The sequence below is a fragment of the Acanthochromis polyacanthus genome, chromosome 6 (assembly GCF_021347895.1).
Source record: "Acanthochromis polyacanthus isolate Apoly-LR-REF ecotype Palm Island chromosome 6, KAUST_Apoly_ChrSc, whole genome shotgun sequence".
In the NCBI taxonomy this organism is placed as follows: Eukaryota; Metazoa; Chordata; class Actinopteri; family Pomacentridae; genus Acanthochromis; species Acanthochromis polyacanthus.
This window is the reverse complement of record NC_067118.1, coordinates 29,712,053-29,731,520: the sequence shown is the minus strand read 5'-3', so window position 1 is coordinate 29,731,520 and position 19,468 is coordinate 29,712,053. Positions and strand designations below refer to the sequence as shown.

The following is a 19,468-nucleotide window of genomic DNA, read 5'->3' as shown; positions in this document are numbered from 1 at the left end:
ACAAGCAGCTCAAATAGAGAGAAGCTTGAATTGTCTTTTGATGCGGTATAAAGTTATAAGGTCAGAAATCACGATTATGTTTTTGAAAAAGGTAGAATTTTTTTGATTATTAATGTTTCAAAAATCTGGGATCATGTACAACATTTTCCAAATGCCCACAAGAGTTCCTGATGCTGGGAAAAAACGTGGTGACTCTGCGTACTACAGATCATTTACAGCTTACATGTTGAATTTTTTAAATGCTGCATTTGTCTCCTATCAGCTCTGTGTAAACGCCTGCAGCCAAAAAGTCGCTGAATTTTTGTCAGGTGACTCTTGGTTGTAACTCAATATTGGTTTTGCAGGAGAGCAGAAGAAAGCAGATTTTTTTTCTTCCAAAAGCTGGTTTGTTTTTTGGCCCATTTTCAAATGAGAGTGAACAAATGAAGTGATTTAGATTAAATATCTCCATTTTATGCATAGATTTGGTTGTTTTACCTACAGGTCACACATGATTAATTTAAGAACCATTGGAAAGTTTAGCATCTGATGGTTCTTCCTGTTTCTGCAGTTTCTTCCTGTGATTAATTGCGGCGTGACTTTCGTAAGATGTCACGACCTTCAAACCCACTATCATTGTGTTCCTTTATGCAAATCTGCTCACAGGTGACCACGGACCTCCACCAGGTGCTTGCAAACAAAGGGTACGTGCTGGAGTGCCGTGGGGTCGTAAAGGTCAAAGGTAAAGGGGAAATGACAACCTACTTCCTGAACGATGGACCGCCCAACAGTTAGCAGCCATGGCAGCAGCAGATGCTGAGATGATCCCCACTGCAAGGACACAGCACCACTGGGCGAGGACTCACAGTGTGAGCGAACGGCTACAAACTAGAGACGCCATCACTTGAATCCCAAGCAAAGAGGAAAAAATAAACTTTTAAGACTTCAAAAGGAAAGTGTTCTTGATGAGAGGAAAATGTTCTCGTTTGACAGCCATTTTGGCCCACATACATGTTGAAGGACACGTGTTTTTCTCATGTCTAGCCTCTCTCTCAGGCTTCTTGAAAGATGCAAAGTCTGTTTATTTAAAACAACGCCTTTTAGCCTGTGTCAAAAGAAGATTAACGCTGTACATAAGGCTACTTTTTCTTTTACTTTGTGTATTTTTTTTCTCTGTAATTTTTATTTCACATGTATTATGAACAGGTACTCATGTTTTGTTTCTGCATTAATTATTTATTTCGATCTCGATGTTTTGTGCAAAAGGTCCTTTATGAAAAAGTGTGAATACATACGTGCACAAATATCCAGTTTATTACACGTTTATAAGTGTGTATGTACATGCATATTTGTGTGTGTATGAATATATGTATAAACTGAGGAGGAATATATTGACCAAAGACTAAAGTATTTACTAAAAGCAAGGCAAGACATGTTGATATGTTCTCGCTAAAGACAGCAATGATCACCACCTCTGTTTTTTAGGCAGAAGGCCTGAACCCTCTGCCTTTTTGCCCAACTGCTGGCAGCAAACGCTGCTCCATTGTTTTCATAAAATATGTACAATTAATTTATTTCGTCTGTCATTCAGGCAGCAAAGAGCAGATTATTTACTCTAAATTATATTATTGCCCTCAATCATGAAATTCAATTAAATGAAAAGTAACTAAAGACGACTGAGGAAGTTATTAGAAAGTTCTACCTTAAATCTCTATTTTTGTCTCCACTCTCTGAGCAGTAGAAGTAGATCCACCGTGGATTAGGATCCTCTTCATCCTCATTTCATGTCAGACTGGTTCCTTAGAGCTTGAGCAGCCAGAGAGCCGCTGGTTTCAGCTGTAACAGTGCGTTGTCATCGACTGCTCCTTCCCTTTCAAAGAGGTTTTTTTTTTTTTTGGTACAGATGGAAATGAAGGAACTTAGATCAGCGACTTGTTCCAGAGCCTTCAGGGGGAAAAAACCTTGGATTTCAACGCAGTGACATCACACAGCCTGATTCTTCTATGAAGAAGAAATAGATGAAGGAAAGAAATATATATTGATTTTGACTGAATACTGTGCTTTGTAATCCTGAAGGGGCATAACTATTTTCACTGTGAGGTTTTTATGATACAACAAAACTGCTTTCTTGCCAAACATAACTGCTTTGAAGCATGTCTGATTGTGGTATCTTGTTTTCATTTTTGTTTGTTTCAACGTAGGGTATTTTGTATCACTTCTGTATCCATCATTTGTATATTCTTAATGTTGTTATTATTATGATGATTCTGGTTAATTATTATGCTTAATATGATGATTCCATTCCGATGAAAAGGATCAAAGACCAGCACGCTTTCTTGTAAAACGCCAGTTGTAAAGCTTAAGCTCACTGGTACCAACTGATCAACTGCAGCCAATGAATTCTGCTGTTCAGTCCTAATGTACAATACAGTATTCCAGCTGGCAATAGGTGTGATCATGTAAGTAATAACCATTAGCTGCCTTTGCAGCCGAGCCCGAGTGGTGTTTGCTCACATAAGCATAGCAGCAAACACACGTATACAGATGATTCACTGTGCTTTTTTTTGTTTATGCCACTACTGCAGTATTGTAAATCTGAGTCGGGCTTTAAGGTGACCTTCCACACATTAAACTTCTCACAAACGACATCCCTGGTGTTACGTGAAGAGGACCAGGCAGAATCAGCAGGCCTACGCATATGTTTCTTGTATTACTCCCTCCTACTCACTCAGTCTTTCAGCAAACAGTGGAAGTACTAATAGCTGAGTTTGATTGCCTTAAGTTAATAATATAAAAAACTAATCATAGATTAACAGTAAAAACAGAAAGTGTGCCTGCGTGCCCTGCCTGGACTGCTGATGTTCACACACAGAGAAAGGATAAGGGCTTGTCGACAATAATTTTCCGTTAACGGTCTCATTGTTGCAATGATCTTGGTTTCTCCGGCGTCGCTCTTTGTTATCGGGAGAATCAGCCCTGACTTGGCTCTTCCCTCAAACTCAACAACGGCAACCAACAGTTGATCACGTTTGTACCAAAGCCAGCTCACGCAGCCTTTGTGCTATTGGTCCTTCCTGTGCAATGATATTTGGGCGTGGTGGGAGCACCAGAGGACAGTAATGTAACGGAGATCACCAACTATGATGAACTGTGACCAATGAAGAGGGATTCATCTAAGCAAAGAGTTTATAGAATGGACATGAGTTTATAAAGACGTTCATTGTATGTATTCTATTTCTATTGGCTGTCCATAGACTTGTGTTGATTGTTAACTCTTGGGATGCTTTCGGGGAACGGGAGAGGGGAGGAAGGTTGTCCCCATACTACTGAAACAGTGTTTTGCTCAGGCCTGATGAATCCTTCCGTATTTGTTTTCGTTTTATTTGTATTTTCCCTGAGTTGGAGGAGTTGAAAGGGGAGTAATCTGCAAAGATGAAGGACGAGAGGAGTTGAGGACTATGACAAAGAGAAAAATAACATTTCCCCTTGAAGAAAAAAATAAAAAAAATTAATGGCTGTGTTGTGGATGCATACTTGCACATGAGACATGTATAAACTGTCATTTAGATGAACGTCAATCTTGCAGTGACTTCATGTCATTATGAAGTCATCAGAAGCCCCTTTCAGACATGCGCTGCTCCCTGTTTATCTGACGCTAACTGAATGTATGATTTGGCATCCTGGTGACTTTTCCATCGTTCTAGATTTGGATTTGTAACTTTTCAGAATCACTTTCAACACAGACTGGATTTACCTGCAGTCACACTGACAGATAGGCAAACACAAATGACATGCTTCAATTTTAAGACGGCTTTTTCTACATTTCAGTGCTAATATTCGTCCAAAGACATCAAAGGAAGTGCAAAAAAATACAGTATTTGTGCCAATGTTACAAAACACCTATCTTATTCACTTTGCTGTGAATTTTACACCTATTAGAAACTGAAAAATAAAACTTGACAGCGATGAAGACAGACGCTAACAGATGAGCTGAATGAGAATTAACACTAACAAAATGTTAACAGGAGCTGGAGCTAAATTTGTTGCTTCCAGTTGTTTGTAGAAGTTTTTCCTCTGAGTTTAATAAACTCAGAGGAAACATTAACATTAGCAGCAAAGACTGTGAGGCTGTGAACTTTGCTAACCAGCAACGTTAATGATTGACAATTAATTGCTGATGATAATTTAATTGTTTTTTTTGGACTAAATTAACCAATACGGCAGATGACAAAGGAAATGCATTTAAGGGAAAGGACTGTACATTAGCTGTAGCACCTGGTTCCTCTTACTGTTTAACACTGTAGCAACACTTGGAGTACTGGCAGAGAGCATTATGGGTTTTTAGCTAGAAAAGGCCACCATGATAAAGACTTCTGTGACGAGTAATGCCTCTCAGTTTAAGGCGAGCTGAATCAACGTTTTAAACATTAAGACATGGAATGATCTCCGCTGTGTTCATTTCGATTGATTCAAAAATAATTGCTCCAGATTTGCAATCCCAATAAGAATGTCCAATCAAATAAATAACATCAGAGCCGTACAGAGATGACAGAAAGTCACAAAGAGCCCGACATGTCCTCTTTAAAACCCCTCAGTTCTTTTCGGATTTTGTCTCAGAAAGATCACCCTTAAATCATTTCACTGAATCAGCTGTGGTAAATCGTCTTTACGGCTCTGACTGCTACATGTCCAAATTTAAAAGGACTTTACAGAGCGAGAAAGTAGTTTAGTTGTCAGTATACACATAATTAAGAGCCGGACTGTAATATTACACCCTATTACAACACTGACTGTATTCAATGATTGCTCTTTATCTTTGCAATCCTTGATAACACCATAACCAAAACAAAACATGCCAAAACCGCAAATAGCATATTTTTTATTTACTTTTACTGTTTACTTGAGAAATGGTTGTTTTTCAATGTTTGACTACAAAATTACAGTTTTAAAAAATCCTTTATTTAAAGCGGCAAAGCAAACCAACAAAAAGCATTACTTTTAAAAGAAATATTCTATATATTAAGGACTGATTGGACTGAATGGTAAATCTTATTTTCAAGCTGTTATTTTTAAAATGTGCTTGTTTTGGAGAAAAGAAACAAAACAGATGATATCTAGTAAAATCACAGAAAACAAAAATGATTTGCATATTCATATTAAAAACAAATTGAACAAACAAAATAAACAAAAAACAAGTCCAAAGTGTAAATGCTAGCATCATAATCTGTTTTTTTTTCCATAAATTGCAAGTCATTCGTTTTCACTCCTTTCACAGTTTTTGAATGTTGCATCGTTACACTAATTTTAAAATATTTTTACTAACACTCAAGCTGCCGGATTTTTTATATCTTTTTATTTACACACTTTTCAGTTCATTATTTTTTTCAGAATATGTTAAGAATATGTCAACCTTTTTACAGTCTCACCACCAAAACCTGGAATCAAACCAAACCCACCCTCCAGCTGCAGACCTGACACTGTGCGCCATCTACAGGCAGGTTTCAGCAGCAGCGTATTTAAATGAGACACCTGCAGGTGCTGGGTTTGGTGTTTGGACCTGTTTACAGGTGTGGTTACTGTTGCGGCTGCAGCTTTTATTCTTTCCAACAGACAGGAATGCAGTGGGAGGTGTTGGCAGTCAGACTGGGTGTCACTGCTCCTTGTGGCTTTCAGGTGTGACTCAGGTCACACTGGGCCAACCAGACAGGTTTTTAGGGTTGGATTTCAGGATCAGTTGCAGCACCTTGTGTACATGTGATCATTAATACTTTATGTGATGGTGACAGTGCACTTTCATACATTCATGCTCACTCTATTACAGAACTGACAATGGATTCCTTCTGCGAGTTTCAACTACCCTGAACCTTCTACGGATCAGTTTGAAGTATATGAAGTCATTTTGGGGGCATTTTAAGCCTTATGAGTGATGTGGGTTAGTGTTCAGATCCAGCCTGAACATGCTGTGATCTCTTCTTCTCTTCTTTTCATACATGTTATTCCTGAAGAGGTCTAATGCAGCGTGTCCTAGAATAACACAGTAAAACATGTTTTCTTGCAAAACAATCCTGCAGAACCTTGAGAGAGCTGTTGCATCAAGGAAGGACTCTATAAAATCTACTTCCCTCTGATGTCTCTATCCTCTGAAATTCAAATGTAGTTATTTTCTTTTCCTCTAGAGAGCAGTGTCAGTGTCTTTGAACATGCGAGCCTGGACTTTTTGAGCTGTCATCATGACTTGTGACATTCATACTGATTTCATTTTTGCTTGTTTTTCTCACAGTAAGCAGCCTTTTAAGTGGTTTTATTCACTGGACTTCATTCAGAGTATTTAACTCTACTGTTGTCCTCATTTACGGGCACCAAAAAATATTATTTCCTTGTCTGAAAAAATCCAAAAATTCAGCAAAAAAATTCCTGAAAGGTCTGAAAATTCCAATAATTACTTAAAAGTTTCCCTTAAAAGTTTTATTTAAAAAAAATAGAAACAACAAGAAAATTCTTGTAAATATTTTTTTAAATGAGTAAAAATCTTCTAAAAAAATCCTAAAAATATCTAAAGGGATTACATATATATCAGTAAAACTTCTAATATTAAGCAGACATCAGAAGTTTCACTGTAAAAAAAATTTTCCCCACATTTTTAAACTTTAAAACGGGTCAATTTTGACCCCCAGGACGACACGAGGGTTAAACTTTGGGACTTCCAAAAAGGTTAAGAAGAACTCTTAAAGAGAGGCCTGCAGTGCACATAACTCGATCGGTTACTTCAGTGTAAGAAAAAAAAAACAGCCTCCTTCTTCAGTTCAGGAATTTACATTAACACTGTTGCTGCTTCTGCATTCTATATCCTAAACCTAGCATAATTTGTCTTTAAAAATATCTGTCTCCTAGTCTTGTTTTGCAAATACTAGTCAGAATTAAGTGATTGGAAATATATTCTGATAGGGCAAATTTAATAGTTTATAAGAATTATATGATTACTTTTTTTTATTACATTACATTAGACCTCTTAAAATGTCAGGAAGTCATTATTAATAAAACCGTCAGCAAATAAAATAATCATCCATGAATGTTGGTCCAGATGCCCTTTAGCCATAAAAGTGGCAGAAGAGTCAGTTTCCTGATTAAATGAGGGCTGCGTCAAGATGAAAGACAAGGGCAGTGTTCTGCTGTAGGCCTCACAGCATCATTATTAAAGTCTTTCATTAATGCTTAAACCCCCATTAACAGAGGGAATGCTTCGCCATCTTTGACTTCACTCATGATACTGTGCAGGACTGTGCATATCAGGAGGTTGAGCGGCCGGTGATCCAGTGCAGCCAGAACAATCTGGAGCTGAACACGCTCAAGACTGTGTAGATGATGGAGGACTTCAGGAGACATTCACTTCTCCACCTCACCATCAGCAACAGCCCTGTGTCAGCTGTGGAGTCCTTAAAGCTCTGGCAGGCGCTACAGAGCCACAAAAACCATCAGACACAAGAACAGCTTCTTCCAAACTGCCACCACCCTTATAAACAGCTGAGCAATTCCTCCACACCTGACAATATACCAGTGGATATGTGCGTTACTTTTTGCACTAAGAACAGCGTCCTCTGCTTTCTGCACGGCATCATCACAATTATCATTTTACATTACTGTGTTTGTATATTCCTTTCTAACTTTGGAAATATCTGTATATGTTGCTATATTTATTTTATATCACTACTATTTTTCCTCTTTTTCTTTCTATAGTTTCTTTTTATTATTCTCTTTTCTTATTCCTACTGCGACAACAAACAAAATTCCTTGTATGTTGTGTACCTATTTGGCCATTAAAGCTGATTCTGATATAAATGTGTTAGCTGCCATTTGGAAATCTTTTTGTGAACAACATGTAATGTGATGCAAGGCAAGTTTGTTTATATAGCACACTTCATATACAAAACTAATTTAATGTGCATTATATATTACAATAAAAACAGAAACGCATGGACAGATTTTTGTGCGTATGTTTCAAATGCAGATTTGAAGAAAAGAAACATGAAGGAAATTAAAAAGCTACAGAGCAGACGTCGGTTAGAAGGACAGGAAGGTGGAGGGGTGAGACATGTAGCCTGACAGGTTTATCACTGCACTAGACTGAGTGGTAAACTGGTTTGGACAGTCACATCACTGCTCCTCTGCTTACATTGGTTAAACAAATGCCAAAAAAGCGGAATACTTGATGCACAAGGAAGAACACCACAGACGGAGAAACTTCATCATGTCATGCAGCAGGTACGTACGAACACGAAAGATTTAAAAATCTTTTCAGCACTGTGTGAAATGCTGTCTGTGCAGCTCAGACACATGGGCCTTTTGGGGCAATGTGTTGTTTCTCTTGTTTATTAGGTGTTAATCAGGCGTGCTTTGAATACAGTTTCTACTCTTTGTAAACAAAAGCAACATCATGGTCTGCAGATGATTATGGTGACTTTTTTGTATATGGTGTACAAAGTTATTGCTCACATCATTTTTAGATTATTATTAGCATTGTTTTCAAGCATGACATACTAAACTGTTAACACATGGCCTTTAAAAGAAGCGTCACATGTAGATGTAATGTAATAACTCTGTAAAAAAGCGCCTTGCAAAAAGAAACAATAAATATGCACACTGGCAGCTGTGGTCATCATCATCAGTATTTCAGATTCAGATTCAGAAAGCTTCACTTGTCCCCAGGGGGCAATTAAAAAGGCACGCACAGCAGGCTTGTAATAATGGCGTACGAAATAGAGTAAAAAACAAGAAATTCGAGACAAGTTACATAAACAAAACAAATAGGAATAAATATATATGCGAATGTGGAAAAAGTAATATAAGAAGAATAAAAATAAAATAAAAAGAAAGAGAAAAAATACAACTTAGAGACATACTAGTGCAAATATGACACACTTTATTTTACATATTTTAAGGTATTTTTTACTTTGTGTGTGTGTGTGTGTGTGCATTGTATTTTTATTTACTTATTTATTAACCTTTATTTAACCAGGAGAAATCCCATTCAGATTAACAGCCTCTTTAGCAAGGGAGTCCTGGCCAAAATAGGCAGCAGCAAATACAAAATTACACAGTTAAAAAAATAATAAAAACACCGGCAAAAAAAATTAAATAAAATAAGAAATGTAATTTACAAGCAAGTTGTGAAAAACAAGTGCATGTTGGGAAGCCGCAGTAATGTTCAGTGTCTGCATTCATTTTTTACCAATTTGTTAGATAAAAGTTTTTCTTGTTTTCTACGCTGATGATGTGATTATGTTTCATCTCTGTTTCAGTCAGTACTCTCCTTTGCACATCATGGATTTATTTCGCTGTCGGCTCACCCGTTCAACAAAACTGGCACTTTCCTGGTACTTGGTGTTAGTTCTCTTCATATTCTACCTCATCATCTGGACCACGGTGCTTCACCCACTAGCCCTGGCTGAGGGAAACGTGGAGAGACTCGGAGGATCTTTGCCCGGACAGGATCCGTCACAGAACAACTGTCTTCCTGGAGTTTACAGTAAGGAGGAGCTCAAGCCTCGACTTCAGAGGCCTCTCCAGGACCCCAGAGCCCCGGGGGCAGATGGAAAACCCTTTGTGTCTCGACAAATGACTCGTGTGGAGCGAGAAGAGAAAGCACGAGGGTTTGAGAAAAACCAGTTCAACCAGTTTGCCAGTGATCGCATCTCCTTGCACCGTGGTCTGGGCATAGACACTCGGCATCCAGAGTTAGTAGACCCAAAATTAAGTATTTCAGCAGAACCTCAGTCACAACTGACATAGAGAAATGTACATTTTGTTATAAAGCTGGTCGATCATTCTATGGAAAGTAGAATTTCACTATATCAAGTCTCAAAGTTTATTATCCCCTAGGGGCAATTTGTCTTGCAGTCAGCAGTGACACACACTACAACCCACCTGATAGACTAAAAATATGATCATGAAAATAAGTAAAATACAATAGATTAAAAATGAATAAAATTATATAAAATTGCACATTTAATGAAGCCATGCAAACTTTTACCTCTATACTCTGGATATTTTCTGAGATACAGGCCTCTGAATTACAGTGTTGGGTCTAATGATAATATTTGAGCTCTGTTCAAAACTGCAGCCAAACTACTCTCAAGTGTCACAATCTGAAGCCAAAGTCTCATATTTGTTCAGTGCGATTTTCTCTATAAACTTTGAGCATCAGTATCATGGGATGTAACAGTTTGAAAGGCAAACTTGCTCCTGATTAATGTCACTATGGAGAAAGCTTAAAAAACTGAATTCAGGGTGAATGTTCAAGAGTTCAATCATCGTGTGGGAGAGGGATTTTTTATCAACATGTGGCCACGATTCCTTCTGTGTCAATACACTTGTCTAGTAATAGTCATATTTTAGCCCTTGTGAATGCAGCGTCTGACTGTGAAATAGAGAAACAAGACTAGTGTTCACGTGTTTTACATAATAGTCTGTAATAATCACATTGAATGAACAAGTTTGATCATCCAGTGCTTGTTTAAATCTTTCAAATTCTGCCTTAAAAGTGGTAAGCTCTTGGTTTGTCAGTTTGTGCTGTCGTCCGGTTTCCATTAAACAGCAGTAATGATGTGTAACCTTGTCTATAATGACAGAAACTAATCATCATGCTATTAATTTTCTCTAGGAAGTAGAAGCTTAAATCTATCATTTTGTGCATATTAAAATGTACTTATATTAGAAATGTATACTGACATGGAAGGAATCATAGCTGGAAGATGAGCCTGGGATCAAAATGTAGGTAACAATTTAATCTTTATTTGCTATAACTTGTTTAAACCAAACATCTGTTCCACACCGTGATATAAACTTTGAAATTTACCCAAAATGAACCTTATAATGATTTCTCCAAGTTACCCATGCTTGTCTCTATGTCAGTGATAACTATGTAGATAAATATAACAAAATGTCCCATGATATTGATGCTCAGCATTGAGTAAAGAAAAAATTTGCTAAACTAAGACAAGCCTTCTTCTTTAGATTGTTACATCTGGGGTGGATGGTTGCAGTTTTTATCAGATGTGTTTTTCATAGCTGAAATTTTCATGTGGCAGAAGCAGAAGATTTTGACCCACTCCTGTGTACTTCAGGGGCTTGTAAATCCAAATTAATAGTATGGAGGTCAAATTTTGCACGGCTTCTTTAGATCTATTCTACAAAACACACCAGCTGAATCTGAGGTGCTCAGGTGGGTGCTGCTTTCAGATTTGTTTGATTTCTATGTGGTTAACTCTCAGTTTGGCTCTGACAGCTGTCTGAAGCAGAAGTTCTGGCGTTGTCCCGGCCTCCCGACCACTAGCGTGATCATCGTGTTTCATAACGAGGCCTGGTCCACTCTGCTCAGGACCGTCTACAGCGTCCTACATACGGCTCCTGCTGCTCTGCTCACAGAGATCTTACTGGTGGACGATGCCAGCACAGACGGTGAGTGTCTTCACAGTCCAGCACGAGGCTGTAACTCTGTCCTTACTGCACATATTTAGCGTTTCACAGCTCATACATACACATCCTTTTACATCGGGAAATTATTCACATATTTTACTAAAGCAAAAATAGCCAAACTCCTGTTTTAAAAATGTTTCTTAAGTGTGAGTATTAGCTAAATAGGCTTTCAATATTAAAATAAAAGTAGTTAAAGCAGAAGATATCTCTTTAGTGTGCTGTTGTACTTTGTACAGTATATTTGAATATTGGCTTATTATTTTCATTATAAAAGCTTAAATAGCATTTTATTAGTGCAACTGCTTGTTTAAAAAGAGATCAAATGTAATTTTTATACAGTGTTAAGTAGTTTCTATCCTGTTGTATTACATCCGATCTTGTGTTTTGTATAAAAGATCTTCAGTTGTAATGATAGATATTTATCTGTAACTGTTGTAGAGTGGAATACTAAGCAAAATACCTCTTATTTGTACTTAAGTGCTTGAGTAGTGGCATTTACATTCCACTGCTGCTGTCGTTCACAAAAAGTGTAAATCAGCTTTCGTCTTTTTTTGCATGCTTGGGTTTCATATTTCGCAACTTTAGTGTTTTATTTCACACTTAATCTTCTCATGAGCATGAAGAGAAGCATAATCATTCCATTCATTTACAATGAACCGGATGATTATGATTACATGACAATGTGTTTCTAGCTTCATTTCTCCTTTGTGCCTCCAAGTGGCCCAAAAAATCAATAATTGCATATTTATGGAACATAAATGAACTTTTCTCTATTACTATGACAGTCTGAAATTACAATCAGTGCTATTGCTGCTACTAGCCCAATAACATCATCATGCTCACTGTTTTGCCACTGGTTAGACTCATACCCTCCTACAGTTTACTTGTCTCCTCTGTCTTTAGATCACCTAAAGTCTCGCCTGGATGAATACGTGCAGCAGCTGACTATAGTTCGAGTTTTACGTCAGACGGAGAGGAAAGGTGTGGTGGGAGCCAGACTGATGGGAGCTCGAGCTGCACGAGGAGAAGTCCTCACCTTCCTGGATGCCCACTGTAGGCATCACAGAATGCAAAGCTGGCTGTTTATTCATGCAGATGATTGTTTTAAACAGTGTTAATAAGTGATAATGAAGGAAGCACTTCTTATCTGGTGGAGTGGTTTTCTGAAAGTTAAGTATATAGTAAACATAAATGGAGGAAAGAGAACAAATGACCCACATTTAACCAACTTTATAGCTTCAACCTGGCTGTGAAAACTACACTGTGAAGTTGTGAACGATATATAAACACAGCATGAAAATGGTCTTCCTTTCTAATTTGAAGATAAAGTTAAAAATCTCATTATTGTTGTTATAGTTAGTAAAGAGTTCAAGTGAGCCAGTTGTGTAGAAAAACAGTTAGAGCTGTTTAACTGATGACAACCCACGCGCTAGTCTGATGTAGCTTCAAAGGACAAAGATCAGATAATGTGACCAAGACAGACACTCCTTTGACTAGTAACTATAAAAGACCACTTTCACATGCAGCTTCATTCAAATGACCCAATGACACAACAACAAGAAAAACAAAACCATGCTGTTGGCTGGATGCTGACGTTTCAGTCAGGACCTTGGTCAGTCACTTCCATGCCCACAACTCCACCATTTGTTGTCTAAGATATAGTTTTAGACAGCATTGTACGATGGACAGGACCATCGACCATGTGGCCCAGCGCTGTCACAACAAACTCATAAACCTGCTAATTTGTTTGGGATCAACTACAGCACAACCACAGAATATCTGACTCAAAGTGTAAGGAGTCACTGAATGAAGCTGGTTTGTGATATTGTTGTCCACACCAAGGCCTTGATCCAACTGCAGAATGCCATCACAGTCAGTTCCAGTTAGCAACTACTCGTGTTCAATGGATAATAGCAAAATGGAGGACGGTTGTTTTCACTAATTCTAGTTGAATCTACACAGCACATGGCAGATGCTGTGTTTGATGTTGTGTGTTCATGATACCAGAATGCATTGCTCTGCCCTTCTATAAAAATATTCCACACCCACCATGTCCTTCATTCTCTCTATGTGTCTCCATGTAAACATTTGATATCTAGATGAATGTGTCTGACATCTTGATCCTGTCCTCAAAAATGTCAGCCAGCTTTAACTTTACTGACTTTTAATATTCATGTTTGGAGACACCGTTCTCGTCCTGTTGTTCTTGGCCTCCGCTAGCTGAGCAAGTCTATATCCAGTTTAAATAGGAAGAAGAAAGAGGAGGACAACATTTCACAAACAGCATCAACAACTTCACTAAGTCTGTGTTAATAGATATACGGCACTAAGTGATGCAAATGGTTGACATGCTTCCTATTGACTCTCGATCTCTAGTCCATGACTCCACTCTCCATCTGCCCATTATCGACTCAATTAAATGCATACTTGCTTGTTTTCTGTTGTGTGCTGGAACAGCAACTTACATTATGATCAGTATATTCTGACTGTTCTCTTTCTATTCCTGTGCAGGTGAGTGCTTCACTGGATGGCTGGAGCCTCTTCTAGCTCGAATAGTAGAGCAGCCTACAGCTGTGGTGAGCCCAAGTATCCCCACCATTGACAGAAACACCCTAAAGTTCACGAAGCCAGACCCTGAATCTAAGTATTACAGCCGAGGAATTTTTGACTGGACGCTGGCGTTTCGATGGGATTTCATTCCTAAAGAAGAGAGGAAGGAACAGAAGAATGAGACTTCTCCTATCAGGTAGATACCAGCAAATACACACAGATGTGGATCTAGATCAGGATTTTTCTTGGTTTCTTGGTTCCTCTAATTTGACACTTTTATGGTAGAATGCTTAATATTGCTGATATGTACCTGATTTTATAGAACTCCTACCATTGCTGGTGGCTTGTTTGCTGTATCTAAATCATACTTTGCATATATCGGGGCTTATGATGACCAGATGGAGTTTTGGGGAGGTGAGAATTTGGAAATGTCTTTCAGGGTAAGAGATTTTCAAAATGTTTGTTTAAAATGCTTCACAAAGTGTTCCCATCTTCGGTTTCACTCTGTGTCTTCTCTACTGCAGGTGTGGCAATGCGGAGGTCAGCTGGAGATCATTCCTTGTTCTGTTGTTGGGCACATTTACCGCGAAAACCCCCTCCACACTTTCGCCAACAGCAGCGCTACAATAGCTCGCAACCTGGTCCGCCTGGCCGAGGTCTGGATGGACGACTACAGATGGATCTTCTATCGTTCATCCAGAAAATCAGCGGCCATTTTTAAAGCGGTTTGTACAAATGTGAAGCATCTTTACAACCCTGGACATTAATCACATCAGATATAGGATGTTGAAATGCTCGAGATGTCTCAATCTGTTGCTTTTCGTTTGATATTTTCCTCCCAGAATTCATTCGGAGATGTGTCAGAGCGTCGCAAACTGAGGGAGAGATTAAAGTGCAAGAGCTTCTCCTGGTACCTGAACAATATTTACCCAGAAGCCTACATTCCTGACATGAGACCTGATATGTATGGACAGGTAAACCTCTTTATTATCATCTGATCATATACACACACATAAACATCACATAAACACACTTATGACACTTATGACTGTATTCACTTTGAAACTTTTTACTTTACAAGGTAAGTGAATTGTTTTACTTTAGTATTTAATTGTAGGTGCATCAACTCACAAAATCATTATTATTTGTGGGTTCTACTGAACAAACAATATTCTCTTATTCAATTTAAAAATTGATGCAAAAGTCATATTAGCCAGATTCCGGGGGAAAACGGAGAACATCACGTTAGCTGTCCTTTTTATTCTGCAGTTGGAAAACACTGATTGGAAATGCCGCTTGGATGTGGAGAATAGACGAAGGACGTCTGCTCTGAAGACCAAATGTAACCTTATAGGTGACGGACAGGTATGTTAAATGTTAAATAAGTGTTTCACAACCTGGGAGTCAGAAAATCACAGGGGTCACTGGGTACCAAATTATTTGTTTGCAATGTAAAGTGTAGAATTGTACGAACTTCACACGGTGGTCATAACTTTTGCTTTTTTTCAGTCCTTTTCCAATCATTGATTAAACCTATAAAAGCTCATCTCTACGTATCAGATCATTTTTTCTTAAATTACAGAAAATATAATAAAAATTACCTCTTTTTATTGCATGTTAAGTGTGAGAAAACAGATCAAAACCTCAAATAATATACATACCAAAAATCTGTATTTTTACAAAAGGGAATTCATTCTTTCCCAAAATTACATTGTATTTACTGTGTATATATAATATATATAAAGAGCTGTAAAATGGTAAGCATTTTTTTTAAGTATTGTTTTAAACATTTTCTATTTTGTTTAATTACAGATAATAATGACAAATCAGAGAAAATAAAATGTTCACATAAAGGCCAAAACTGGACAATAATGGCTACAGTTAATAATTTATGGTTTTATGTTGCATGGCTTTAACTTTACACAGCTTTACTGTATTTAAATCAAGCTTTTAAAAAAATCATTATTTTACAGATTTGCGGTTAGTGTCACTGTTTTAACAGTTTTTGAACATTATAGTATTACATCATTTTTTTAACATATTTTTTAGCACCTTTTCTGGCTGATTTTTTATAACATTTTTTATTTTGTTTTTTTCTTACAGTGCAGTACAGTTTAAAGTGTATTAAATGTTTCAGATAAGACAATATTCCCCAAACTAAATACAGTCCATTTGTAATTTCTAGTATTTTGAGTACACGTCCCGGCAAGAGATCCGGCTCAGCGCCAAAATCACATTGTGTTTACATGCAACCCCTGGAGGACCTCAAGTGTCTCTAAAACAGTGTCAAGAGAAAGGAAAAGCACCACCAGAACAAGTGTGGATCTTCACACAGGTACAGTGGGTCTTTCCACATCATCTCATGTCACAATACTGTCATTATGGTTGCACAAGGAACAAGATTTCCTTTTCCTCATTCTTGCCACTCCATCTTTAAATGTAAATATAACTCTCTTAAACATGCTGTTGTTTGCAGAAAAAATATCTGAAGAATCCCTCATCTGGCAAGTGTTTGACAGTCGCCAATGGAAATGTGGGCATGGCTAAATGCTCACCCTCCAGACTCAGTCAGAAGTGGGTCTTCATCGGTGACTAGTCGTGGATTTGTGTTTGTGTGTGGATTTTTCTTTGAGCAAAGGCTTTTTCAAGTCTATGATACAGAAACGCCTTTTAGTGGCAGCTGGAATTCAACAAACCCACAGGAAAATTACTAATGTTACAGTCTTTTTTGTGCAAAATTCTCTCTCTTTGCTTTGTGGTTCTGCTCTTTCAAGCAGAACAAACAGTATTTCTGAACATAAAAAGGGAATTCTGTGACTGTTTGGAAACTAGCTTCTTTCTTCAATGAATTCCAGCTCCTGAAACCTTGTATTAAATTAGAGTCAGCTGAACTTTAACTTAAAAGATAAGATTAAACTTTATTAATCATCAAGGAAATTCTTTAAAAGGCAGTTTGCATGGAGCAATGACTGTGGATTTTGGCCTTTACCTCATCTGGCACAAGGACGTGATCACTTTACTGGCAGTATGAGCAAGAGGAAGACCTGTGGGTGTGCGACTGTTGAATGAAAGGTTTGATAATCCATATATATATATATATATTCATTTTTATTACCGTCTGGAGCCAGGATTTTTTTGAAGGACTACAATTGAGAGATGGATCACCTCCAAAATGTAATCGATTGTTACTTTTGCTCTTCCGGACATTCTGTAAATCTTTGGTGAAAATCCGTCCATGACTTTTTGAGTTATGCTGTTAACAGATAAACAGACAGACAGACAGACAAACAGATGGCCTGGCGGAGGTCTGCGCTCTCCGAGTGCTTTTCTAGTTATTATTGTTATTATTATCACAGTTAATTTATTACAGTATTCATACACAGTCTCCTGATTTCTTTAATATTAAGTATTAAAATACCGCCTGTCACACGATTTCAAACATAATTGCAGCCAAGTGGGAAAAATCTTTTAATTTCCTTACGGTGTATTCCTGATACCTGCCACATGGTAACACAAGTTACAGACATGGAAACAGCAGAATGACTAAAAAATGCACCACAGCTGGCATTAAAAAATGACAATAAAATGATATTTGAAAATAAAATAAAACTTCAGTGCTTACACAGTTGATTCAGATCATTTTAATCATGCGTTCTAACTAATGAGTTATAGTTTCAAAGTCTTATTTATAACACCTGAGGACTATTATAAATACGCTTGGCAGGCTAACAGTAACTTTACTAAAGGCAACAGAATTGTTTTGAATGTTTGAACAAGTCAAACTTGATTCTTATCGTTGTTTATCGTGACCAGAAATGTGACACTTACTTCAATATGTCTCATCAAACTCAGCAGGTGGCGCTGTTATGATAAACAAGACTCCTAAAAATGTGATTCTACACCTGTAAACACAGGCTGCTCCTCCTAATATTTCCACAGGATGCAGAAATTAACTCAAAAGAAACAGGTAATTAGCTGAAACTAGGTGGTGATGAAACTGCTGTCATAAAAGTGACATTAAATAGAAATGTTAGTTGGAAATTGCCAACATACGATTAAAATAAACTTTTGAAAAGGACATTTTGAAATAAAAAGGTCTATTATAAATAAAAAATCTTAGAAATTAAAGTATTTCTCCAGTATTTTCTACAATTATTAGTGTTTTTTGCCGTTTCATATTTACTTATTTCAGACTAAACACTTTGGATCGATTTCATGCCGCTTTTTGCTTCATAATGTCCCTTTTCATAACAGTGAAGTTGTAAATGAACTTCATGTTAGCTACAGCAGCTTCTTTACTGAAAGGCTCCTCTTTCACTCGAGTGAAGTCGGTCACAAGTCTCTAAAGTCTTTCTTAGAATTGCTGGATCCGGAGACTTAAGATTAGAATCTGCACATCACCAGCAGAGCTAAACTGGAACAGATAGAGTCCATCTGAGTCCAATCAGTCGTCATACTCAAACTATTGCCAATTCAGAATTAACTCAGCAGTTTTAATGTGAGTCAACAGCTTAAATATGAAAACTCAAAGGTCAAACTGGAGTTTTTGGTTTGTATTTCACGTGTGACCAGTATCTGAAACAACACACCCTCAGTAGGCTGGCAGGCGGCCAACTGAGCTGTTTTCATGCAGGGCTTATTTGGTCTTAACACCGCTCAGTGCACTGTTGATGGGATTTGTTGATAATAACTGAAATGCTGCCAGCTCTGTCATTTTAAATAGGCTTCAAATAAAAACAAGGTATTTATAAAGTGATTTTTGTGGAAAAAGAAGAATAAAGACAAACATTCACTTGTTTCCTGAACTGTATCCCACCCTGTCCTGTTTTCATAATGAGCTCTGTGTGTGTGTGTTTGCTCTTGTGTTACTCATGTTGTGAGGACAAAAATGATCCAGCGCAGTTACAATGTAGGGACAGAAGCTTTCTAAGTTTTGTGTGAGGATGTAGATTAAGTTAAGGATATAACGAAGTTTAAGTGACGATAAGGGTTAAAGTTGGCCAAGTAAGTAGTTGTGGTTATGGTTATGTTAGGTCTCTAGATTAATGCAAGTCTATATAACATCTTCTGAGGTGTGTTGGCTTGTTTATCTGTCTGAGGACAAATTTAGACCCAGAACCACTGTTGTGAAAACATTTAGGGTCATTTAGGCTGGTTCTCACATCTTTAAAGAGCGATTTGAGGGTGCAGACTTGAATTTAGGGTTAAGGTTAGAATTAGGTTAGGATTAGTCGCTTTGTTGTGATGGTTAAGATTTAGGTAAGAGGATAGAGAATGGATTTCTTAATGAGGGTCATCACTGTATAATTTATTTAGTACTTTTCCTGTTTGTTCAAGTTTGCTTGTTTGTGTAGTTACTTTAGATGTTTGTTTATTTGATGAGGATTTTTTTCATTTAGTGGTTTTATTCACTCCTATTAGTTTATGTGTTGTTTTTATGTATTTTCTAAGTGCATGGTAGTGCTAT

At 37.5% G+C, this 19,468-nt stretch overlaps 2 protein-coding genes across 3 annotated transcripts in view; both read left to right on the top strand.

Moving 5' to 3' along the window:
- adcy6a (adenylate cyclase 6a) overlaps positions 1-3,495 on the top strand; it is a 44,251-nt gene extending 40,756 nt beyond the window's left edge. For both annotated transcript variants that reach the window (XM_022204495.2, XM_022204496.2), the window contains exon 24: positions 646-3,495. In XM_022204495.2, coding sequence (XP_022060187.1) covers positions 646-774 — 129 coding nt within the window. In that variant the 3' untranslated portion in view covers positions 775-3,495. The remainder of the gene's footprint in view (positions 1-645) is intronic.
- A 5,800-nt stretch (positions 3,496-9,295) lies between these two features.
- On the top strand, positions 9,296-17,079 carry LOC110958142 (polypeptide N-acetylgalactosaminyltransferase 6-like). Its single transcript, XM_051949750.1, has 10 exons — positions 9,296-9,710; positions 11,261-11,433; positions 12,355-12,504; positions 13,963-14,197; positions 14,324-14,441; positions 14,526-14,726; positions 14,844-14,975; positions 15,271-15,366; positions 16,187-16,336; positions 16,478-17,079. Exons 1-10 carry the CDS (start codon positions 9,298-9,300, stop codon positions 16,595-16,597), a joined length of 1,788 nt encoding a protein of 595 aa, XP_051805710.1. The 5' UTR covers positions 9,296-9,297; the 3' UTR covers positions 16,598-17,079.
- The last annotated feature ends 2,389 nt before the right edge of the window (positions 17,080-19,468 follow it).

Excerpts from the sequence above, each read along its gene's own strand:
- LOC110958142 (XM_051949750.1), top strand. The coding sequence starts at position 9,298 with ATGGATTTATTTCGCTGTCGGCTCACCCGTTCAACAAAACTGGCACTT. Across the intron at positions 9,711-11,260 it reads ATAGACACTCGGCATCCAGA|CTGTCTGAAGCAGAAGTTCT; the intron begins GTTAGTAGACCC and ends TGGCTCTGACAG. Across the intron at positions 16,337-16,477 it reads AAGTGTGGATCTTCACACAG|AAAAAATATCTGAAGAATCC; the intron begins GTACAGTGGGTC and ends TGTTGTTTGCAG.